General features: G+C 57.1%; 3 protein-coding genes across 4 annotated transcripts; all 3 read left to right on the plus strand.

Moving 5' to 3' along the window:
• Positions 1-2,121: 2,121 nt before the first annotated feature.
• UAP1 (UDP-N-acetylglucosamine pyrophosphorylase 1) lies at positions 2,122-6,806 on the plus strand. Of its 2 annotated transcripts, XM_031595768.2 has the most exons (10): positions 2,122-2,431; positions 2,521-2,725; positions 2,907-3,082; positions 3,365-3,537; positions 3,859-4,052; positions 4,161-4,304; positions 4,402-4,590; positions 4,821-4,868; positions 6,205-6,271; positions 6,345-6,806. In XM_031595768.2, the coding sequence occupies exons 1-10, from the start codon at positions 2,137-2,139 to the stop codon at positions 6,435-6,437; spliced, it is 1,584 nt and encodes a 527-aa protein (XP_031451628.2). In that variant the 5' UTR covers positions 2,122-2,136; the 3' UTR covers positions 6,438-6,806. The 2 variants fall into 2 exon arrangements, with proteins under 2 accessions (XP_031451628.2, XP_090002243.1); XM_090146117.1 differs by lacking the exon at positions 4,821-4,868.
• A 97-nt stretch (positions 6,807-6,903) lies between these two features.
• DDR2 (discoidin domain receptor tyrosine kinase 2) lies at positions 6,904-15,956 on the plus strand. Its single transcript, XM_031595767.2, has 17 exons — positions 6,904-7,931; positions 9,871-9,968; positions 10,559-10,661; positions 10,762-10,993; positions 11,067-11,214; positions 11,282-11,387; positions 11,489-11,672; positions 11,739-11,982; positions 12,303-12,365; positions 12,541-12,671; positions 12,994-13,204; positions 13,326-13,549; positions 13,668-13,804; positions 14,035-14,226; positions 14,306-14,540; positions 14,791-14,940; positions 15,410-15,956. The coding sequence occupies exons 2-17, from the start codon at positions 9,881-9,883 to the stop codon at positions 15,545-15,547; spliced, it is 2,586 nt and encodes an 861-aa protein (XP_031451627.2). The 5' UTR covers positions 6,904-7,931; positions 9,871-9,880; the 3' UTR covers positions 15,548-15,956.
• A 130-nt stretch (positions 15,957-16,086) lies between these two features.
• HSD17B7 (hydroxysteroid 17-beta dehydrogenase 7) lies at positions 16,087-21,757 on the plus strand. The gene is made up of 9 exons (XM_031595770.2): positions 16,087-16,260; positions 16,347-16,550; positions 16,634-16,726; positions 17,408-17,522; positions 18,045-18,239; positions 18,676-18,780; positions 20,095-20,151; positions 20,617-20,715; positions 21,365-21,757. Exons 1-9 carry the CDS (start codon positions 16,226-16,228, stop codon positions 21,458-21,460), a joined length of 999 nt encoding a protein of 332 aa, XP_031451630.1. The 5' UTR covers positions 16,087-16,225; the 3' UTR covers positions 21,461-21,757.
• The last annotated feature ends 877 nt before the right edge of the window (positions 21,758-22,634 follow it).

Here is a 22,634-nt window from a genome sequence, read left to right on the forward strand (position 1 = left end):
TGTGTGATTCATTGCTTTTAATTCAACTGTCTTTGCAGTGAAGCAGCTTTACTGTCTGGGAGGATCCAGATGATGGCTGGATTAGGGTTTTTTTCTATGTGAAGAGCAGTGTTTAATTTGTATCAAGTGCTCTAAATGTTGCTAGGTATTAACTGACCTCCTCAGCTCTGAGTTTTTGCTGTCTCTGGCAGGCTTGGCCACTGGTACTGCCACTTTCCCAGGTTCAGTGCCATTGTGTCAGCAGCGCTGAGCTGGCTGTGTTGTGCCTCAGCTGGGAGAGGCAGGGCCGAGGGATCTGCTCAGCTAAATGCCAGCCATGGGAGCATGGAGGCTCTCGGCGACGGTGGGACCTGTGCATCTCTCCAGTGCTGTGAGCTGCTCTGCTCTCTTTCAAGCTTATCTCCTTTTCAGGCAGTTGGCTTTGAATTTTTGGTTAAAGGTGAGAGCTGTGCCAGGAACTAAATACATCTGCAAGATGTGAACTCCTGCCGCCACATTTTCTCACTCAGACCAGGCTTGAGTGCTGATTTGAGCAAAAAAACCCAAGGCTCTTGTTTTTTTGTTTTTGTTCCTGCTGGCTGGAGTTGAAGATGCCGATCTCTGTCACTGGGTCCAGTTTCTGACATTTCCCTGCAGGCTGCAGGGAGCTGTAGAAATTCCTCAGAACAGAAGCTTTTTAGGATTATCTGTCACCATCTGCCTGCAGCTTGATAGAAAAAGGCTCTGAAACTCACCCTGGTGTCTCAGTGAGCTCTTGGTGGTTTGGCATAAGTTCCAGCCCTGCTAAAGCCTGTGTTCCTTAACTCTAGATTGTACCTGAGTGTGTGTGATGGTTTGATCTAAAGTGACTGTTTGGCTGTGGATGGGCCTGGCTCTCCTTGTCTCACAGTACCACTTGCTGAAGGGGTGAGGTGTTGAGGTTTTCCCCCAGGTGCTTGCAGGTTTCTTGGTTGTGCAGGTAGAGTTTCCTCTTACGAGTTGTCCTTCTCCACAACTACAGTGCTGGGTCTTTCCCTGGTGCTGCAGCTGTCAGCTGAGGTCACGTTCCCAGTGTAGGCTGGAGCTCTTGCAGCATCTGGAGAGAAGTTGTGGCTGGGGGAATGTGTCACCTGGGGAGAAGTCTGCTTCAGGGAGAAGGACGAAAGGTGAAGCCTCTGGAGACAGCACAGCTGTGAGTGGTGTCCCTGTGTGGGGCTTTTCCTGGCTCTTAAAGCTGAGGGCCGAAGGTGGAATGAAATCCGGCAGCCAGTTTCAGCTGCTGTGCGTGTGTGTGTGCGCGAGCAGGGTGAGAGAGAAAGTTCTTTGCGCTTCCAGCTCTTTGTTCCAGCCAGGGAGAGTAACTCTGGGTCACTGCCTGAGGCACGGCCAGATCCCATCTTCGTTCCCAGCTCCATCCCCGCTGCTCTCGGCACGGTGCCGGCACGGCGCACCTCGGCTCGTCCTCCTCCCCCTGGCCGGATCCGTGACCGCGCTCTCCATCCGGGTTATGCGCGAGCTGTCGTGCCCCGTCACGCTGAGCGGCCGTGCGCTCGTTCCCTCCCCGATGACCAATAAATGACGCTTGGAGACACGGCAGCGTGCAGCCAGCTTCATTCCCGCGCGTCATCCGCCCGGCGGGGTCGGGAGGTTCCGTGTGGGAGCGGTGCCTCACGGCTGCCCGTCAGCGGGGGCCGAGGGCCCGGCCGCGTTGCACAACCGCCCCGTCGTCGCGGCGGCCCCTCGGGGACGGGGCGCGGCGCCGGCGAAATGACGCGCGGGGCGCGGCCGTGTGCGCCGTGCGGCCGCGGGGGCCGGCTGCCTGCGGGACAGCCCTGCTTTCCGCTGGGTTAGCGGGTCCGCCCCGCTCTCCGCCGCTCCGCGCTCCCGGGGCCGCCGTGCGGGCGTCCTCCCGCACGCTCCGCCGACGTGGCGCCCGTTGCCGTGGCGGCCGGTCGCTCCCGCCCCCTTCCCGTCTATCGCAGCTCTCGTTGGCCGAGGTTCGGGGGGCTGCGCGTGACCCCGGCTCCGATTGGCGGCGTTGCGAGGCGGGCGGGCCAGTGAGGACGCGCGGGGCGGTTCCGCCTCCGCCCGCCATTGGCCGCGCGGCGGCGGAGGCTATAAAAGGGGCGGCCGGCGGCGGCGGCGCCGCGCGGAGGGATGGAGGCGGCGGGCGAGGGGGACGTGGCGGCGCTGCGGCGGCGGCTGGAGGCGGGCGGGCAGGGCCACGTGCTGCGCTTCTGGCCGGAGCTGGGCGCGGCGGAGCGCCGGGCGCTGGCGGCCGAGCTGAGCGCCATGGACGTGGCCGAGATCAACCTCTTCTTCCGCCGGGCGCGGGGCGGCGGCGGAACGGCGGCGGCGGCGGGGCCGGACGCGCGGCTGGAGCCGGTACCGCGGGACGTGCTGGGCAGCGCCTCCCGCGACCGCCGCCTGCTGCCGGGCTGGGAGAGCCGCGGTAGGTGCGGGGAGCGGCGGGGCGCGACGGGGCGCGGAGCGGGGCCGGCGCGCGGAGCCCCACGCGTGTCCCGTCCCTCCCGTGCGCAGGGCTGGCGGAGATCGCGGCGGGGCGAGTGGGCGCGCTGCTGCTGGCCGGAGGACAGGGCACCCGTCTGGGCGTCCCCTACCCCAAGGGCATGTGCGACGTGGGGCTGCCCTCCCGAAAGAGCCTCTTCCACCTGCAGGCCCAGCGCCTGCGGCGGCTGCAGCAGCTGGCGGAGGAGCGGCACGGCACGGCGTGCAGCATCCCCTGGTGAGCGATCCGCGGCTGCCGTGTGCTCCTGTGTGGGTCGGTGCGTTCCCTGGGCTGACGCTTCCCTGCCGGCTGTCACGTTGCGAGTGATGCCCGCTGTTGGCTCGGCCGAGAGATGGCCCCGCTGGGCTCTGTAGGTCCCTCGTGAAGCGAGGATGCCAGACCCAGTGTTCCCCCACAGGTACATCATGACGAGCGGGCGAACCATGGAGTCCACCAAGGAGTTCTTCCAGAAGCATCGCTACTTTGGCTTGAAGAAGGAGAATGTCATCTTCTTCCAGCAGGGCATGCTGCCCGCCCTGGGCTTCGATGGGAAGATCCTGCTGGAGGAGAAGGGCAAGGTCGCCATGGCGCCAGGTCCGTGGCTGGCAGCAGGTGCAAGGGGCTCAGTGCCGCACCCCGGCCTGTTCCCCACTCCCCCAGCTGGGCTCCCCACCGTCGGCCAGCCCAACCCCTCCCGTGGGAGCAGGCGGTGGCTGTGCCATGACGTGTGTGAATGACACAAGCTGGGAGGTGCCGGCTTGGCAGGAGGGCTGGGGTGGGGTGTAGCAGAGTTGGGGAGCCTCCGAGCCCGCTTCTTGGCCATGCTGAGGAGGAGGGCCCAGCACGGCTGTGCTCAATGCTCCTTCCCCACCCCAGATGGCAATGGGGGTCTGTACCGGGCACTGGGGGTGCACGGCATCGTGGATGATATGGAGCGGAGGGGTGTGCAGAGCGTCCATGTCTACTGTGTGGACAACATCCTGGTGAAGGTGGCTGATCCCAGGTTCATCGGGTTCTGCCTGGAGAAGGGAGCGGACTGCGGGGCCAAGGTATGGTTCTCAGGCTGCCCCCACCCTGGCTTTCCCAGTCCCATTCCAGCTGTGACATGCTGGCCACACATGCAGTGGGTGCAGCTAACACTGAGCACATCTCCACGTGTCAGCTGCGGGATCTTGCACAGCCAAAGCTTTTCTCAAAGGCTGGATTAACAGCAAAAGGTGCTGAGCATTTGTGTTTGCTTTGGGCTCGGCTCTGGCAAACAGACAGTAGATCTCACTGACCTTGATGCTGTTGGAGCTGGTAAGGGAAAGCGGTCCCTCCCTCTGGCTGGCAGGAGGAGAAAGTAAACCCGGATGCCCTTCTCTGGGCAGGTGGTGGAGAAGACCAACCCCACGGAGCCAGTCGGCGTGGTGTGCCGCGTGGATGGTGTCTATCAGGTGGTGGAGTACAGTGAGATCTCCCTGGACACCGCACAGAAGCGGGGCCCAGATGGGCGGCTGCTTTTCAACGCCGGCAACATCGCCAACCACTACTTCACCACTTCCTTCCTGAAAGATGTCGTCAAGTACGGGCTCAGCTCCATATCCTGGACCCGGTCCTCCAGATGAGATGAGCCATGGCCGGCGTGGTGTCCCTGTGCCCGCCTTAGGCTCGCTCTCTTGGCCCCTCGCAGCACCTACGAGCCGCAGCTGCAGCACCATGTTGCTGAGAAGAAGATCCCACACGTGGATATTGAAACGGGGCAGCTGATCCAGCCTGAGAAGCCCAATGGGATCAAGATGGAGAAGTTTGTCTTTGACATCTTCCAGTTCTCCAAGTATGGCTGTCTGTCCCTGGGCCATGGGTGGGGATGTGTCCTTGGGGATGCCCCAAGAGCAGACCCGACCCTCCATGTCCCATTCTCTCCTCCCCAGGAAGTTTGTGGTGTACGAGGTGCTGCGTGAGGATGAGTTTTCTCCTTTGAAGAATGCAGACAGCCAGAACGGCAAGGACAACCCCACCACGGCACGGCACGCCCTGATGTCCCTGCACCACCGCTGGGTGCTCAACGCAGGGGGACACTTTGTGGACGAGAATGGTACACGCCTCCCCGCCATCCCCCGGTGAGCTGCTGTTTCCCTGGAAGGGCAGAGCCTCCTCCGTCCCCCTGGGCTGGCTGTAGGACATTGGGCAGCCCCCAGCCTTCCTGGTGCTGGTTCTCCTGCACCCAGTGCTGCCACCAGCAGATCGCAGCACCCCTTGGCCAAGAGACTGCTGGTTGGACATGGCACCGAGCAGAGCGAGTCGGGGATGGCTTTCCCATCCTTCTTAACCCTTCTTTATTCCCACGTAGCATCACAAACGGAAGGTCAGATGCCAACCCGGCCGATGTCAATGACAAGTAACTATACGTGCCACCGGGCTGCATGGTGGCGGGGCTGGGTGTAGGTACTAACAGGCTGCAGGCGGAGCGAGGTGACCGGGCACTAACAGGGGCTCGGGCGCATGCTGCCTGCAGGCATGTCTTGCTGTAGGAGAGTGGTGGCACTGCTCCTTCCTGGTGCTCCTTTCCGCAGAGGCTTTGGGAAAAGGTGAAGGGTTCTGTGCTGCTGTGGTGAGCTGGTCCATGCCCTGCTGGTGGGGAGCAGCCCCAGGGCATGAGAGGTGACTGATGTCTCCCAAGGTCCGCCCGACACCCAGCGGGTCACTCGCTGGAATGGGATGAAAGGCATTGCACACCCTGAGCAGGCTTTGATGTAGTATTGGCCGTAGTGGGGATGGCCAGCTGTGCTTGGGAACTCCAGCCATTGGGCTCAGAATCCAGGCTGACATCAGCAGAGCTGATGGCAAAAGGCACATGTAGATGCTCCATCCCTGAAGGCATTCAAGGCCAGGCTGGATGTGGCTCTGGGCAGCCTGGTCTAGTGGTTGGCAACCCTGCACATAGCAGTGGGGTTGAAACTAGATGATCATTGTGGTCCTTTTCAACCCAGACCATTCTATGATTTACAAACATGGGAAGCATAGAGAGGTGTTAGATTTATTGATCTAATAGCAGCATGCTCTGCAGGCACAGGGATATCTGTGGTCCAGGCACTGGGCTTATCTCAGAAGGATACACCAATGGGTTGGAGGGCACTCCCACTGCTTGCCTTCCATCCCCTTCATAGACACTGCACTGCTGCCTTCTGACGGATGCACTTGTGTTCTTAGTTTCTAATTCAGAACTCTGGGTGCTGCCAGGTTTATAGATACCATCGTGCAGTTAGAATGTAGGTAGTTGCAGGTAGTGGCAGTTCAGATTTTTTTTCTTCAATACTGAATGTTTTTTAATGATACTTAATGATGAAAGCAGCCAGACCCTAAGGAGGACACAGGCACCAGGACCCCATGCACCACTGTGCCATCACTGTCAAGGAAGGGGCACCCTGGGGTGGTGCTGCAGGGGCTGGGGGCAGTCCCCATGGCAGCAGGGTGTAGGAAGAGGGAGCATCAGATGCAGTGGGGCAGAGGGCTGGGGGCATGGTGCTGCTGTAGTGCACACAAAGATCCTTCTTAAAGCTGTGCCTTGAGTTCTCTCCTCTTCTAGCTGCTGCCCTTATCTAAACCACAGCTCACGCCTACCTGGGGAGCACACAGGGCTTTGCTAACCGGGGGGCCATGTGCCAGCAGCCTGCCAGCACCAGCCCCCAGCCCACAGTCGCCTGTGGGGGGCTGACAATGGGATCTCTCCGCAGTCTGAAGGACGCCAGCGACGTGCCCATCCAGTGTGAGATCTCCCCCCTTGTCTCCTACGGTGGAGAGGTAAGTGTGGCTCAGCCATGGGGCAGCGCCCACCTCCTCCCCCTGCCTAACAGATTGCTTTCTGCTCCACTAGGGTCTGGAGGAGCTGGTGAAGGAGCGGGAGTTCCGTGCACCTTTGGTCATCGATGAGGATGGGACCCACGAGCTGGTGCACAACGGCATGTAGGCAGTGCTGGGACCCGGCCGTGCTCGGATATGCTGCAGCTGTGCCTGGCTCCGGCATCTTGTCTGCTTCTATTTATGTTTTAATTTAAAAACCAAACACTTGGTGGATGCCCCTGCCATGAAGCACATCCGCGGTGCTGCTCTTTGCACTGTGGGTGTGTATCTGTAAACCTGTACATACCAATGGTCAATGTACCGGCAGAGGGGTTTTATGGTACAGGGCTGGGGTTAACCCTAGATTTTTATTTTTCTCGAAGCAATGTGGCTATTTTTTTTTATAGGATCCTTGTTATGGCCCACCCCCTTTTTCCTCATACTTTGTACATTGCACAACTGGAATTGCCCCATTAAACCTCTGTGTCCCTCCTGACTGCCACCTGGTGTTGTTGTGCGGCGGTGACAGTGTGCCACTGTCATTGCAGTCCCTCTGGGCACCGGGCTGGGGCAGCTGCAGGGGAGTCCTGGGGATGCCCGTGTCCCAGAAGAGGGTTTTCAGTGTGTGCTGGGGCACTGCAGGGAGGTGGGGGCTGCTGGTGTTTGCCTTGGCTGCTGGGCTGTTTGCACACCAACACTTCTGCATTAGGTTCTGGGATGGAGCAGCACTGCCTGCTGCCAAGTTATATGAACACTGCTTCTGGGTAGCAGGAGGTGTGGGGTGGCTGTGCTGGCGGGCACGTAGGGATGGTGGGCACGGGGTGGCACTGTCCCCGGGGGGTTGCAACACTGGGGCTGGCAGTGGGGGGCAAGAGGTTGCCACAGCCTGACACTATTGCACAAATCATGCTTAGAACCCAATATTATTATTTTCTTCGTGCTGTGTTGCGTTGTCAGCGGCCACGGTGCCAAGCAGCTGCCTGGAAATGATGTCAGAGCCCAACTTCAGCACGCAGCCTGCAGAGCCGCCAGCTCCTGCTGTGCCCTGTGCGGGATATGGGTGCCACGAGACCCCTGAGCCATGCGCTGCCCAGGGCCTGGAGTGAGGTGGCACCCACATATAACTAGAGTGAGGTCTCAGGGAACTGCTCCACCACCCACTCTGGGGAGCCCCATGGGTCCCCATCGGGCGCAGGAGGGTCGCAGCAAGGCCCCGCATGCATCCCACTGCTGTGGGGCGAGTGCCGGAAAGGAGAGCGCTGCCTATTGCTTTAAGCTCCCTCCCCGACCACGGGTATTTTTTTATTTTTTCTCCCGCTCTATGAATGGGTTTTGCTGTAAATTATAGCTTTGCACACATTCCCTCGGGTCGAGGAAAATAACCTCTGCCGAAAAGCCAGCCCGGATTGGTGAGCGGCTCCCCCTCTCCGCTCCCTAATTGAAACCAAATGTGCGAGATGTAGGATTGTGGGATTTCTGGCCGGCTCCCAGGAATCCGCAGAATGTGAGCGCGCTCGCAGAGGCATCTTGCATCAGCCCAGGGAAGTTCGCTCCTCGCCTGGCTCCCGCCGCCCGGGCGAGGGGCGAGCAGCCCGCCTGCTGCCGTCCCCATCCCGCTCCGGTGAGTCCCTTGGGGTGTATGGGAGGTGCCCAACCCCAGTCCGGGGGTTTCAGGGGGATGAGGGGTCTGCGCTCTGTTTGGACGCTGTGTGTTGGGGCTGGGCGCGGAGCATGCATCTGGTGGCGGTGCTGAATGGCCGTGGTGCCGCGCTGTCTCTGCGGTCCCCAGCCGGGCACGCGTGTCCCCATGGCTGTGAGGGACGCAGGGATGCCGCTTGGGTGCCCCCAAGCACCCTTTCCCAATCCCAGCGTTGGGGACCCGCTCGTGGCTTGTCGTGCCAGGGCCGTGTGGCTGTGTGCCATGGCAGGGTGATGCCATGCGCCGTGGTGGGGTGATGCCATGCGCCATGGCGAGGTGATGCCGCGTGGCTGTGTGCCGTGGCACGGAGCGGGAGGAGAGCTACAGCTTTCAGCTGCTGGGGGCCCGTTTGGGGTGCAGCGCCGCAGGGCCACGTCTGCACCCACTGCCACGGGGCCGTGCCGTTGGCGTCTCTCTGGGCAGTCATGGGGATGCGGCTGATGCTCGTAATGTGCCACTGGGATGTCCCTGCTGAGCCTGTGGTTGGGGAGACACTGTGGATCCAGAAGACAGGGCTGCCTCTGGCTCAACCAAGGTCCAAAGCGACATTTTCTGTGAGGAAAGGGTTCCGGCATGCTGTGCTGTTCTGCATAGGCTGTGCTGGTGGTGTGGCATGCTTGGGACTATAGTGTCAGCTCCAGACCCTCACCCAAACACCAGCAGCCCTGTGCTTGGCACGTCATGGCCATTCTGGGGGAGATGGGATCCAGCTCCTGGCACAGCCTCAGTGCCTCCTTCCCCTGCAGCAGTGTACTCAGAAAGCCCACAGGGTCATCACCAAGCTTCATTTACTTTCATTTACTTTTTTTTTCCCTGCTAATTTCAGTAGAAGAAGAGGGGGAAAAAAAAAAGTAAAAAAAAAAAAAAAAAAAAAGTAAAAATAAATAAATAAAATTGAAGCGGAAGAGGGAAGCTCAGAAGCAGCAGAAGGTGCCAGGGAGGAACTCCAAATACACTGTGCAGTAAAAATTTCCAACGGTCAGAAAACTTCAGCAAAGTTGTTCAGACAGACTGGTCACTTTTGTCAGAGTGGTGGAACAAAACCCATTTCCAGCTGCTGTGCCAACGCTTGGTACCTCCGCCTGTGCCACCGTCCTGCTGCTGCCCCTGGTGGGACAGTCAGCGTTCCCTGCATCCGCCCAAATAGAAACCCGGCGCCTTCAGAGACAGCGGCATCTGGTCCCCTGATGCTTACAGGGTTTACTCAGCCTGAAAGAATAGTGGGAAAAATGTCTACAGATGTCCCCTGGAATGCAGAAGGAAATTGAGATTTTAGCATTGGAGGAGTTGGCCATCACCAACGGGAGCCTTGCGCTCGCCCGGAGCCGTGTGGTTGAAGATCCAGGCTGGCAGCTCGGCCCGCTCCCTGCATTTTCCGAGCTGTCAGCAGGAAAAAGGGCAACAACATACGTGCTTTTCCAAAAGGGAGAGAAGAAAAGGGAAAGAAAGGATTGCTGTAAGTCAGGGGGTGTGTTTGTGCTGCTGTGGAACTCTCCCTTTGCACACAGGCTGTGCTCGCTGCATCCTCCCTCTGTTCCAGCAGCACCAAGCTCGAGAACTGTCTCAGTAAATACCCTATAAATCTCAGGCAATTACCTGTTATTATCTCTCAGAGCCAGAAGGCAAGGAAACTATGCTCTGCAATGTGATATTACTGCCATACAAGATGAGGTTGTGCAATGCCTTGCTTTTATGGCCATCCCTGGCGCTTCTGCCTTTGGGTTCAGGACAGTGCCTGGAGACTTCGTGTGGCTCTCATGGCCCTACTGGCACTGGGGTTGTGGCATTGGGGTGCCTCTGAGTGCAGGGGATACTCAACCCATCCCAGCAGTGTTGTGACCCTCTGGTCGTGTCTCTGCAGGACTCTCGCCATGCCGGCCCTGCCCAGAGCTGCCCTGCTGCTGCTATTGCTTCTGCTGCTGTGCATCCTGCTGGCAGCCAGAGCCCAGGTCAACCCTGGTAAGTGGGAGCTGGGCAGCAGCCAGAGGCTACGGGGCTGGGGCACGGCCCCTGCTTGAGCCATGGGTATGCCTGGCCTCATCCAGCCAGGCTGGCTGCCCCCCCAGCCAGGTTTACAGTTTGGGAATTCAGTGGGCTGCCTTGCAGTGCGTGCCAAGCCGTGCAGGAAGGCACACTGTACTCTGTGCCCACCCCTCCACACGAGACCACAGTGTGCTCCACTGGGGCTTGGCATCGCCCAGCTCTGCACTGCTCCGTGCCCTCTGGTTGCGGGGGGAGCGCTGCGGGCTGGAGCTGGCAGAGAGATGGTAAACAGGGCCAGACAAGTGGCCTTTCAGCAGCGCTCCTGGCAGCCAGGTGCGAAATAACAACCCCTTGGGATGTAGTGCTGCACAGGGGATGCAGCCCACCCGCCCATCCTGGTACTTTTCCACTCCCTGCGAGGCAGGCGGGAGGGTAAGCACCTGACTTTGACCCATATGTAGGTTGGGGAGCAGCATGGCCAAGAGTGGGGGATTGCAGGTGGAATTTGGGGTGCATAGAGTCTGGATGGAGGCCTCTTCCACCACTGCTTATGTGCTTTTTGGCAGCTGTGTGCCGGTACCCTCTGGGAATGTCGGGTGGGCACATCCCTGATGAGGACATCTCAGCCTCCAGCCAGTGGTCTGAGTCCACGGCCGCCAAGTATGGACGGTGAGTGTGGGAACAGGCAGGGAGGGCTGAGAAGGGGCAGGATCTGCTGGGGCATGAGGTTGACACTGGCTATCTCTGAGCCCTCCCCATACTGTCGCAGGCTGGACTCGGAGGAGGGTGATGGTGCCTGGTGCCCTGAGATCCCAGTTGAGCCTGACGACCTGAAGGAGTTCCTGCAGATCGACCTGCGTGCCCTGCACTTCATCACACTGGTGGGCACCCAGGGCCGTCACGCCGGGGGGCATGGCAACGAGTTTGCCCCTATGTACAAGATCAACTACAGCCGGGATGGCACCCGCTGGATCTCCTGGCGGAACCGGCACGGGAAGCAGGTGAGGAGGCTGCAGGGCACAGCCCGCCCCACGCCTCAGCACCTCGTTTTGCCCACTGGGTTCTGTCCCCTAGGTCCTGGATGGAAACTCCAACCCCTACGACATCGTCCTCAAGGACCTGGAGCCACCGCTCATTGCGCGCTTCGTCCGTTTCATCCCCGTCACTGACCACTCCATGAACGTGTGCCTGCGTGTGGAGCTGTACGGCTGTGCGTGGCTTGGTGGGTGCCTGTCTGTCTGTCTGTCCGTCCACCCATTGGGGCTGGGCTTACTGTCCCTTCCCCACAGACGGGCTGGTGTCCTACAGTGCTCCGGCCGGGCAGCAGCTCGTCCTACCCAGCGGTACCGTCATTTACCTGAACGACTCTGTGTATGATGGGGCCTTCGGGTACAGGTGAGGACCAGAGTCTTGGGCAGGAATTAGAGGGTCTCATGGTAAAGCTCACTGGTGGGGGTAAAGATACGGCTCACAGAGTGCCCCTGTCCCCATGCCAGCATGACGGAGGGCCTGGGCCAGCTGACAGATGGCGTGTCGGGGCTGGATGACTTCACACAGACCCACGAGTACCACGTCTGGCCAGGCTATGACTACGTGGGCTGGCGCAATGAAAGCACCGCCGGCGGCTACGTGGAGATCACCTTCGAGTTCGACCGCATCAGGAACTTCACCACAATGAAGGTCCGCATGCCCCGCGCTCCCCGTCCCCGTCCCCTCCGCGTGCCCCGCTGACGGGTTGCCCCACAGGTGCACTGCAACAACATGTTCGCCAAAGGGGTGAAGATCTTCAAGGAGGTGCAGTGCTATTTCCGATCCGATGCCAGCGAGTGGGAGCCCAACGCCATCTCCTCGGTGCTGGTGCTGGACGACGTCAACCCCAGTGCCCGCTTCGTCACCGTGCCCCTGCTGCACCGCATGGCCAGCGCCATCAAGTGCCAGTACTACTTTGCTGATACCTGGATGATGTTCAGCGAGATCACCTTTCAATCGGGTACCACTGCCCTGCAGGGTCCTCCTGGGGCTTGTGGGGAAAGCAGGGATGTGGGATGCTTATGTTCCGGTCCTTAGAATGGTTGGAAAAGACCTCTAAGATCATCTAATCCAACCATCAACCAATCCCAACTGTGCCAACTAAACCACGTCCTTCAGTGCCACATCTCAGATGTAGGTGGTTCTTGAACACCTCTAGGGATAGTGACTCCACCACCCCCACCCCGAGCAGCCTGTGCCAGTGCCTCACCCCTCCTTCAGAGAAGAAATTTTTCCTAATATCCAACCCATCCTTGACAATCTCCTCTTCTCCCTTGCCAGATGCAGCCATGTACAACAACTCAGCAATTCCCCCGGAGATGCCCATGGCCCCCACCACATACGGTAAGGCACCAAAAAGAAACTTGCACAAAACCTGGTGGAGGCTGGGGTCACCTTCTCTTGGGAAGATGCACGGAGGCTCCAAAAGGGGAAGATCTGCCTCATCTGATGGAGAAAAGGGTACAGGGTTTGTCCCCTCACCCCAGTGTGACCAAGTGTGTATTGTCCCTCCTGCCAGACCCCACGCTCAAGATGGATGATAGCAACACACGCATCCTGATCGGGTGCCTGGTGGCAATCATCTTCATCCTGGTGGCCATCATAGTCATCATTCTGTGGCGGCAGTTCTGGCAGAAGATGCTGGAAAAGGTGAGTGCACATGGGACAGCTGCAGGGCCTCTGTGCCACCCCCAGCTAGTTGAGGGCTCAGTGGTGACCATTCCAAATGCTTCTCCATGGGGCCAGATGACAGAGGGGGACAGGCTGAGGGACAAGTGGGGGTATGCAAGGACATGTGCCCTCCCCAGTTCCACCATTATGGGACAGGGCACAAGAGAGGGGCTCTGAGTGTGGGCTCAGGGTTAGCCATGGCTGTGGTGTTGGGACATAGTGTACAGAGCCCAGGAGACCCATGGGATAGCACACACTGGGGTCCTATCCCAGCTATCTCCTCCCTCACCCCCTCCCACAGGCATCACGGAGGATGCTGGATGATGAGATGACCGTCAGCCTCTCCCTGCCCAGCGAATCCAGCATGTTCAACCACAATCGCTCCTCCTCCTCCAGCGAGCACGAGTCCAATTCCACCTACGACCGCATATTTCCCTTGGGTCCGGACTACCAGGAGCCCTCACGCCTGATTCGCAAGCTGCCTGAGTTCACGGCGGGTGAGGAGGACACGGGTAAGGAATGGGAGATCCTCCTGGACTCACTGCAGTGTGATGGGCATAGTGCTGGGTGGGAGCTGCCCCATGCCCTGTGGGCTGCACGCCTATGGCAGGATCGTCCCTACTGTCTCCCCAGGCTGCAGTGGCCTCGTGAAGCCATCCCCAGCCAGCGGCCCCGAGGGTGTCCCGCATTACGCCGAGGCTGAGATTGTGAACCTGCAGGGTGTCACGGGTGGCAACACCTACTCGGTGCCAGCCCTCACCATGGACCTGCTGTCTGGCAAGGATGTGGCCGTTGAGGAGTTCCCCAGGAAGCTGCTGACCTTCAAAGAGAAGCTAGGGGAGGGCCAGTTTGGGGAGGTGAGCTGGAGATGGCAGGCACAAAGCCTCCGTGGGCTGGGACAGATGGAGCTGGTCCTTGTGGTGACCAAAGGAGACCACTGCTGGAGGTGATGCCCATCTGTGGCCTCCTTGTCAGGTTCATCTCTGTGAGGTGGAGGGGATGGAGAAGTTCGCAGACAAGGAAATCACCCTGGAGGGCTTGGATGCCAGCCCTAACTGCCCCGTTCTAGTGGCTGTGAAGATGCTGCGGGCTGATGCCAACAAGAATGCCAGGTATTGCTCTCATAGCACAGCCCCTGGTGGGACACCTGTATCCTCTGAGCAGTGTCCCCAGCTTCCAGCACACTTATGTGCCGCGGGTCCTTACCATCCCCTGCCCACAAAGCCCATCCCACACTGTCCCCAAGCCAAGGGGAGGGTCCCCCTGCCATGTCCTTTGATTATCGGGCACTTCACCCCCCTGTACCGGGATGTCTGATCCCTGTGGCTTCTGTTCTGGAAAGGAATGATTTCCTGAAGGAAATCAAGATCATGTCACGGCTCAAGGACCCCAACATCATCCGACTGCTGGCGGTGTGCATCACGGACGACCCGCTGTGCATGATCACTGAGTACATGGAGAACGGTGACCTCAACCAGTTTCTGTCCCGCCACGAGGCACAGAGCCCTGCCGACGCGCAGGTGCCCACCATCAGGTAGTGCTGTGGGTGGGGGCACAGGGACAGTGGGGCACCCAGTGTCGCCCAGCCCCTCAGCCCTGCTCGGTGTCCCCAGCTACAGCGACCTGCGCTTCATGGCCACTCAGATCGCCTCCGGCATGAAATACCTGTCCTCCCTCAACTTCGTGCACCGTGACCTGGCCACACGCAACTGCCTGGTGGGCAAGAGGTACACCATCAAGATTGCTGACTTTGGCATGAGCCGGAACCTCTACAGCGGGGATTACTACCGCATCCAGGGCCGTGCCGTGCTGCCCATCCGTTGGATGTCCTGGGAGAGCATCCTGCTGGTACGGCCAAGTGTCACGGGTCAGCCCGTGGCATCTTCATCTTGGATGGGTCATGCCTGGCGGGTGGCCTTGGGAGGCACAAGGGGAAAGGGACCCCTTTGGGAGATGGGATGAGAGCATTGCGGTCATGCTCTGTCCCCATGCTGGGTATGGAGCTGGGAGGTTCAGGAGGCTTTGATCTCCAGGCATTAGGAGCTGTGGGGCTGTAGGGTGTTGCTCATCCCAATCCCGCTCTGCTTACTCCTGCCAGGGCAAATTCACCACGGCCAGTGATGTGTGGGCATTTGGTGTGACACTGTGGGAGACTTTCACGCTGTGCCGGGAGCAGCCCTACTCACAGCTGTCTGATGAGCAGGTCATCGAGAACACCGGAGAGTTCTTCCGGGACCAGGGCCGGCAGGTAGGAATGGGACAGGCAGTGCTGGGTGGAAGCTGCAGGCCTGGGGAGAATAGTAGAATCATAGAGTCATCAAGGTTGGAAAAGACTGCTAAGATCACTTTGTCCAACCATCAAACCATCAGGATGCTAAGGGAGATGGATGGGGAGTCCGGCGGCTCTTTGCCATGAACACGAAGTCCTGGAGCATGGTGGAATTAGGCTCCCTAGGGCCAGTATGGTGAGTGTGCAGTGGCACACGTTGCCTAGAGAGGTGGTGGATGCCCCGTCCCTGGAGACAGCCAAGATCAGGCAGGATGGGGCTCTGAGCATCTGGTGGAGCTGTGGGTGTCCCTGTTCAGTGCAGGGGCGTGGGACCAGATGGCCTTTTAGGGTCCCGTCTAACTCGAACAATTCTGTGATTTTATGATTTTGCTGTTGTCCGGTGGTTGTACATGGAGCTAACTCTCTCTCTTTGCCTTTTGTTTTGAAGACGTACCTTCCCAAGCCTGCACTGTGCCCTGATTCTGTCTATAAGCTAATGCTGAGCTGCTGGAGACGGGACACTAAAGACCGTCCGTCCTTCCAGGACCTGCACCGCCAGCTGCAGGAGGCGGCCACCGAGGAGTGACCCCGTGCTCAGCGGGCACCACTTCCCAGGAGGAGAGCCCCAGTGCGGCAGGGGGAGCACAGGGCAGCACGGCCCCGGGGCTCCGAGCTGGGAGCGCTGCGGGCTGGACAGAGGTTATTTATTGGGGATGGTGACTTTGTGGGCCCAGGACCACGTGCCTTAAGGGAACCCATCCGGTTCCTCGCCGTGCACCATCAGACCCCTGCATGTGGACAGGAAGAACTGTGGATTTCAGGGTGCACGGACCCCTCTGACTTTTTTTTACACCGTTACTTCATCGCGGCACCATTCGCAGTACCCTATTGCTGAGGCATGTATATATTCAGTAGAAGCACCTGTATATACGGGAGAACCCGCTGAAGAGATGCTCGGTGTCGTGGTTTCCTTGGGGCTCCCGGGTGACACGTGGGAACGCGGCCCCAAAGAGCGCGGCGCCCGATGGGCGGGGCGAGAGCGCGCGGAAGTAGGCGGGGCCAAACAGGCCACGCCCATAACCCCCATCTCGCCCCGCCCCGCCTCTCGCCCCACCATCACGCCACCGGCCGTGTGGCCACGCCCCCTCCTTCTGCCCCCATTGGTCGAGGAGGAAGGCGGAGCGATGACGTAGGAGGAGGAGAGGGCGGGTAGCGGATATAGGGCAGCGGCAGCGGGCGAGCCGGGAGCGAGATCCGGACCGACATGGAGCGTGTGGTGCTGGTGACGGGAGCCAGCGGGTAAGCGCGTGGGGCTGGACGTCTCGGTGTCTGGGGTCTGGGGTGGGTATTGCCTGCGCTTGACGCTGATCATCGTGCCGTTGCAGCGGCGTGGGGCTGGCGTTGTGCCGCCGGCTGCTGGGGGAGGATGGACGCATCCACCTGTGCCTCGCCTGTCGCAACGCCCAGAAGGCAGAGGCCACGCGGGACCTGGTGCTGCAGGAGTACCCCGCCGCGCAGGTCTCCACCGTGGAGGTAGACCTGGGCAACCTGGCCTCCGTGCTGCGTGCCGCTCAGGAGCTGCGCTGCAGGTGAGTGGGTAACCCTGCTGTCCCCATCTGACCCTGTCGTGTCCCCCTGTGCTGCTCACCCCGCTGTCCCGCTCTCCCTACAGGTTCCAGCGTCTGGACTTTGTCTACCTCAATGCCGGCATCATGCCCAACCCTCATGTCAACTTCAAGGCCCTCTGGAAGGGGCTCCTGACTGGGTAAGGATGTGGGTGTCACTGTGAGCCAGCCCTGACTCGAGGGGTTGGTGAGCAAGTGTCCAAACTGATGGACCCTAACTCAGCTTAGCAGCACAGCACAGCTCAGGTTGGATGGGATCTGCAGGTGCCCTTCAGGTCAGGCTGCCCAGGATCCCACACAACCTTGAACACTTCCACAGATGGGGCATCCCCAGGTTCTCTGGGCTGCCTGTGCCGGGGCCTTGCCACCATAGAGAAGATCCTTATGTTTGACTGAAATTCAGTTTAAAACCTTTGCCCTGGAGCACCAGGAAGTGTGGCTGTGCTCGGGGCACCCTGCGTGCAGTCTGAGCCCTGCTGTAGGGCCAGCTGGAGGGGAGGTTGGTGCTCAGCCCAGGCCTGGGGAGGAGTGAAAAATACTTATGTATTCTTGGGGGATGAAGCGTGCTCTCACTGGATCTTGTTTCTGTGCTTTTTGGTTTCCCAGCTGTAGGTCATGGTGTTTTGTGATGCTGTGATAGCAGGCTGTTAATGGGAGAGCAGAGCTTAAGATCAAAGTTATGAGATGGATTCTGATACAGCTGGGTGCTGAATGTAGATGCTAGGCTGCTTTCCTTATCTGCTAGTTGGTCTTTGTTCCATGCCTGAGATTGGTTTTCATATCTGAATGCTTCCTCTCTGTTTCCTACCCTTGGTATCTAGGAAGGTGCTCCACATGCTGACCACTGCAGAAGGCATCATGACACAGACCGACAGACTGAATGGAGATGGGCTGCAGGAGGTGTTTACCACCAACCTCTTTGGGCACTTCATCCTGGTGAGGCTGTGCGAAGGTTGGGCTGTAGGTCTGGGTAACACAGCACAGTGGGTGCTGATGTGGGTTCTACCTTACAGGTTCTGATCCTGGTGCAAGCTTAGGCCTGAAAGGTAAAGAATTATAGGAGAAAGGTCTTCTGCCGTGTTGAAATAGCTTTAAAGTGGTCACAGAGTTGTTGTAAGGATTAATGCAATCTAAAGCTTACTGTAGTCAGTGGGTAAACCAGGCACAACTCTTTCCCTCTCCAAGCAGGCCACCAAAGCTTGGCTCTGTGGACTTTTGAAGTATTCCTCTGAGCTGTGCAGAACACTGCCACTGCGTGTATGTACAGCTTCCTGGGGAAACGTGGGCTGAAGCTGCATCTGAGCTGTGGCTGCTTTTTCAGCATTCCCTGCTTGGTGTGGCTCATGTGCAGCCCATCTATGAGGGTTGGCCATTACTAGAAAAGATGAGCTAGCAGCTTTTCAGTATGGTAAAACGATGCCATAAAACTTTACAATTGTGGTGACAATCCTTTTTCAGATTCGTCAGCTCGAGTCTCTGCTCTGTGGTAATGAAAAGCCATCACGACTCATCTGGACCTCCTCCAGCAATGCAAGGGAATCTGCCTTCAGCCTGTCTGACTATCAGCATGCCAAGGGGCAGGAATCATACAGTTCCTCCAAATATGCCACTGACCTGACAAGTGTGGTTCTGAACAGGAAATTTAATAAGCAGGTGACAATGGGATTTGTGTGTCTGGACTTAATGAGCAGCTGCTATTTGTAATTATTGTTACATTGTTGTTGCCCTGCTGCATTAGTTCACAGCAAGCAGATATGTGCCCTAATGCATGCGTAGGAACTAGCTGTGGCTGTGGCTGCACTGGTGGGGCATGCAGGCAGCCAGCCACAAGTCTTCCTGCTTGGGCCATTCACTACAGAGTATTTCTGATAGCAGAAACTTTTAGGAGAGGTTCCTACCTCACAAGCTTTACTTTTCTATTGAAACCAAAGAATTGGTCTTAAAGAGCAAAGGGCTGAAGAGCAGGCCAGTCTTCTCAGGTGCATGTGCCAATTGGTGCACTTGAGGCACAGATTCTGCCAGAGGGAGGGGGTAGGAGCCCTTCTTTACTATTGTGTAGTTACAAACTGACTCGGTTTCTTCTCTGCAGGGTCTGTATTCCAGTGTTGTTTGTCCTGGCCTCGTTATGTCCAACATGACCTTCCGAATTTTGCCAGTTTTTATGTGGGTGCTGCTGATGCCCATCATGTTTTTGGTAAGAGGCTCTTAGCTGGTTGGAGGGAGCTCTTTGGAGCAGCCTACCTGTGGCTTCTCACTACTATTATGGCTCTGTAGCTCTTCAGTTGAATTGGGTAGCCATGCCCTGTGTGGGCAACTTGCTGACTTGTTTGAGGAGCTGGTGGTTCCTCAAAGCAACCCTCTGGTCTTCTGGAGCAGCAGGCTTCCTGAGAGGAGAGAGATGGCAGTCTCCTCTAGGAACTTCTTGAAGCATGGGGCACATAGGGGAGAGTTAATGATACCCCTTTAACTTACTCCAGGTAGGTGCTGCTGCTCTTGCTGTGTGCTCTGAAACACAGCCTGTTGTCTGGAGTGGCTTTCAGGACTTGAGTGCTTCTTGTGGGCTGCTCTTCCAGTGAAGGTGCAAAGCACAGCTTGGAGAATGAAAGCCTTGCTGCATCTGCTTCACACTGGGAGAAGGGCACTGCTAGTGTCCTTATTCTGCTGTAGGTTCCTTGTGGGAAGGAGAAACAGAAGGTGTTCTAGGTCTTGCCAACCTGCCCTTGGGTACTATAGGGCAGGTCCTGGTTTTTCCAGCAGAGATCCTCAAAGAAGTCTGCTGCTGGGAAGTACTTCACACAGATAGAGCTCAGCTTTTCAGCTGCAGCAGCATCAGCAAGACTCCCAATGCCAGCCTGGTGTGGGCTTGCAAAATACCATGCTTTTCAGCAGTAGTGGAGTTCTGGACAAAGCTTGTCCCTCATTCCTTGACATGCTGTTTGTTTTTGCAACAGACTTTGTCTTTCTTAGAGGTACAGAAGGAGCACTGAAAAAGTGCCAAGTTGTTTGTCCCTTCTCCTGCTCCCCAAAATCTCTCTTTGCATTTCTTCCTATAGCTTCAGCTTTCTAGACTCAGTGCAGTTCTGGCCCTGCTGCAGGATGCCTGCCCCAGCTGTCTGAGCAGCCAGTGGCTGATCCTGGCAGATCACCTTTCTCCTGACAAGTGCCTTCTCACTTGTCCTCAGCACTGATGGTGTTGCAGACCCATTTGGTCTCCAGCCATACCACAGCCACACAGGGCAGGTGGCAAAGTGTCTGTGGGCTTTGTGCTTGCCTTGTTGCCTGCCTCCTTCTGCCTATGGAGTGAGGCTTGCTGGTCTGGTGGGTGGCCCAGGGAACCAAGCTTGTGGGGACAGAGGGATGCTTCAGTTGTAAGTGTGCAGCATTGACTGTAGGCAGCTTTGAAAGCATTTCTACCCCTGGTAGATGGTCTTGTGTTGTTGAGCTTGTCAAAGAAACCTTGAGTCAAAATACTGATTCTTTCTTGTATTTTTCTTTTCCCCCCCATCAGATACGTTTCTTTGCCAAGACTTACACTCTGACACCTTATAATGGAGCAGAAGCTCATGTAAGTGCTTCACTATTTAATTTAACAGCCCTCTCTCTTGGGTAGCTCTTCCTAGCACCTGCAGGCTTTAACTAAGAGCCCCTCTACAGGGCTGGGGTCTGTGTGCTGGATTTCTCCTCTGAATCCCTTACAGCAGGGAGTGCTGGGAGACCAGAAGTGACCAGGGCTGATCCCACAGGTCTCTTTGTCAGAGAATGGAGGATTTAGGCAAACCTCTGCCCCTTCTTCTTCTAATGGGAGTGTTGCCCTGCCTGCTTGCTGTCAAACCACAGGCGCATAGCCTGAGGGCAATGCAGGCAGGGTAGGTTGAAGCTTAGGGCAGCCAGTTTGGAATTTCTCCAGATATCTAGTCTCCCCATGCTTAATGAAAGCACCCGTGGTGTTTTCACCCCTGTCAGCCAGCAGCTGGGACCCTACCTGTAGGTTTGTTTGGGACTGCCTGCATGACTGTGCTGTTCTTCTTAGGTGTGGCTGTTCAAGCAGAAGCCAGAATACCTGGATCCACTTGTCAAGTACCACAGCTGTACCTCTGGACTGGGGAAGAACTTTGTGGAGCCTAGAAAGGTGAACAGAGCAGCAGCTTCCTGCTGTGGGGGCTTGGCTTGGCTGGGGTCCTGCTTTGTGCTGCCTGGTACAGAGCAGAAGGGTTGGTGATGGAGGTCCTGGGGCTGGAGAGGAAATAGCTGCGTGCTGAGCAGAAGAGAGGGATGTGGGATATCTATGAGGCTTTCCTGGAGTAGCACATCTGCCATCCTCATACTGCAGTCTGGAAGCTCTTAGGATCACCTAGGAGGGTTTGTGTTGGTTTCTGTTCTATCTGTTCTTTAATTGAGCAATCCCTCTGTTGGGCTGGGGGGAAGGTGGGAACAAAGGCAACAGTAAGTACTTCTGATGTCACCTGATGTTCAGGTGGTAGCAGGGGAATGTGGGAGCTGGAGGTACTTCTGGTCTCTGACAGTGTGTCATGGTTGAGACTGCTGCACCACAAGCTCGACTTGAACAGGCTCTGTCTACGACCTGGTGTTTTGGCAACAAAGATCTTGCTCAGAACAGGATCAGTGTGTTACGATGCTTCCCCACAACATGCTCTGGGCTGTGACCTGGAGATGGATGCCTTTGGGTGCCCCTCTAGAGAATCCAGAGCTGCCCTCAGTATCTCTACGGGCCGCCACCAATGACATGTCTCAGTCTCACCCTTCTTATTCTTTTCCAGATTGATGTGGATGAAGAAACTGCTGAGAAATTTTACCAGAAGCTGTTGGAACTGGAGGAGCAAACTCTAGAGAAATACGGCGATCTCCTAGATTAAATAAAACTCATTCTCAATGAGTTAAGGCTTCTATCAGTAACATGGCTTCCTTCATTCTGGTGCTACTTGGGGTGCCTGCTGTTCTGTGGGCATATGGCTTCAGCACTGATCTTCCTTCTCTAAAGAAGGTGAACAGTTCCTGAAAATGGAAATGTGACAACTGAAGAAGAATATTTAGTCTTTCTGGTATGGGATTTTTCTGGCATAAAACTGGAGACCTAGTGTAGGTGGAAACTGTCCTAACACAGCTGTGAGGTGTTGTCTTCTAAAAACATGACTGAACTGTGTACAGCTCAAGAGGAGCCTCAAAACGTGGTTTGAATGTGGCTTGGTGTGGGGAAGGCAACAGCCTGGGGTGCTGCTGTGAGTTGTGGCTCCACCAGTCCTTCGAGATGGTTTGAACTCATGACCTGTGGCTAATCCTGACATACTTGAAGGTCCAACTTCAGCTGAGCTGCTTCTGTTTGCACCTCAGAGCTTGGGCCAGCATTCCGAGGGGCTGGCAAGATTGAGCCTTGCTGAAGGTCAGGCTGTGTATGGCCCTGAAGCAAAGCTCCTGAAAAAGAGGGGTTGTTCCTGAAATGGAATGGCACCCCTTGCCTCTGCTGTGAGGACAGATGCTTTTTGGATAGCTGGAAAACGTGAGCCATCCCTTGGATTTGTGGCCCTATGTTCTAGCCATGACTGACTGGGAAGGCTGAGGCTGTTGAAGTTAGCTGGGTTTCAGGGCCTGACTGCTCTGTCTGTTGCAAGAATGAGGTCACCCTGTTATTTATATCTATTTAACTGTCTTTTTATATTTAATAAGTATTCTTTCTGTTACCTATCTCATGAGTACCTGGTGTACTTTCAATGCTGCAACAAATAAATAATCAGCACTCACTTGTCCTTGCTACGATGGAGTTTTTGCTGCGATATGGGATGCTGTGAGCTGGGAGGGAGGGCAGACCTGTGTGTAGCAGGGAAGTGAGGGGTCCCCAGGGCAACCTGTTGAGCAGGGCATCCCCTGTGAGCAACCTGTTCATGTGCCTTTTAATTAATTAGTAGGCGTTAGTAACTTCTGAGGACTTCAGTGTGGTTTTGTACATCGAATGCTTGTCCGAGATGATTTCCCTGCTTCAAGTGCTTGAGACAAGTGGATGTCTCCAGCACTTACTCACCTACCTTGTCACAT

The sequence above is a fragment of the Phasianus colchicus genome, chromosome 9 (assembly GCF_987193195.1).
Source record: "Phasianus colchicus chromosome 9, bPhaCol1.hap1.1, whole genome shotgun sequence".
In the NCBI taxonomy this organism is placed as follows: Eukaryota; Metazoa; Chordata; class Aves; order Galliformes; family Phasianidae; genus Phasianus; species Phasianus colchicus.

Bases quoted from the DNA above. Each gene is read 5' to 3' on its own strand.
- UAP1 (XM_031595768.2), top strand. From the start codon at position 2,137: ATGGAGGCGGCGGGCGAGGGGGACGTGGCGGCGCTGCGGCGGCGGCTG. The intron at 2,726-2,906 runs GTGAGCGATCCG...GTTCCCCCACAG, and splicing joins ACGGCGTGCAGCATCCCCTG to GTACATCATGACGAGCGGGC. The intron at 3,083-3,364 runs GTCCGTGGCTGG...TCCCCACCCCAG, and splicing joins CAAGGTCGCCATGGCGCCAG to ATGGCAATGGGGGTCTGTAC.
- DDR2 (XM_031595767.2), top strand. From the start codon at position 9,881: ATGCCGGCCCTGCCCAGAGCTGCCCTGCTGCTGCTATTGCTTCTGCTG. The intron at 13,550-13,667 runs GTGAGCTGGAGA...CCTCCTTGTCAG, and splicing joins GGGAGGGCCAGTTTGGGGAG to GTTCATCTCTGTGAGGTGGA. The intron at 14,541-14,790 runs GTACGGCCAAGT...TACTCCTGCCAG, and splicing joins CCTGGGAGAGCATCCTGCTG to GGCAAATTCACCACGGCCAG.
- HSD17B7 (XM_031595770.2), top strand. From the start codon at position 16,226: ATGGAGCGTGTGGTGCTGGTGACGGGAGCCAGCGG. The intron at 16,551-16,633 runs GTGAGTGGGTAA...CTCTCCCTACAG, and splicing joins GCTCAGGAGCTGCGCTGCAG to GTTCCAGCGTCTGGACTTTG. The intron at 18,240-18,675 runs GTGACAATGGGA...TCTTCTCTGCAG, and splicing joins ACAGGAAATTTAATAAGCAG to GGTCTGTATTCCAGTGTTGT.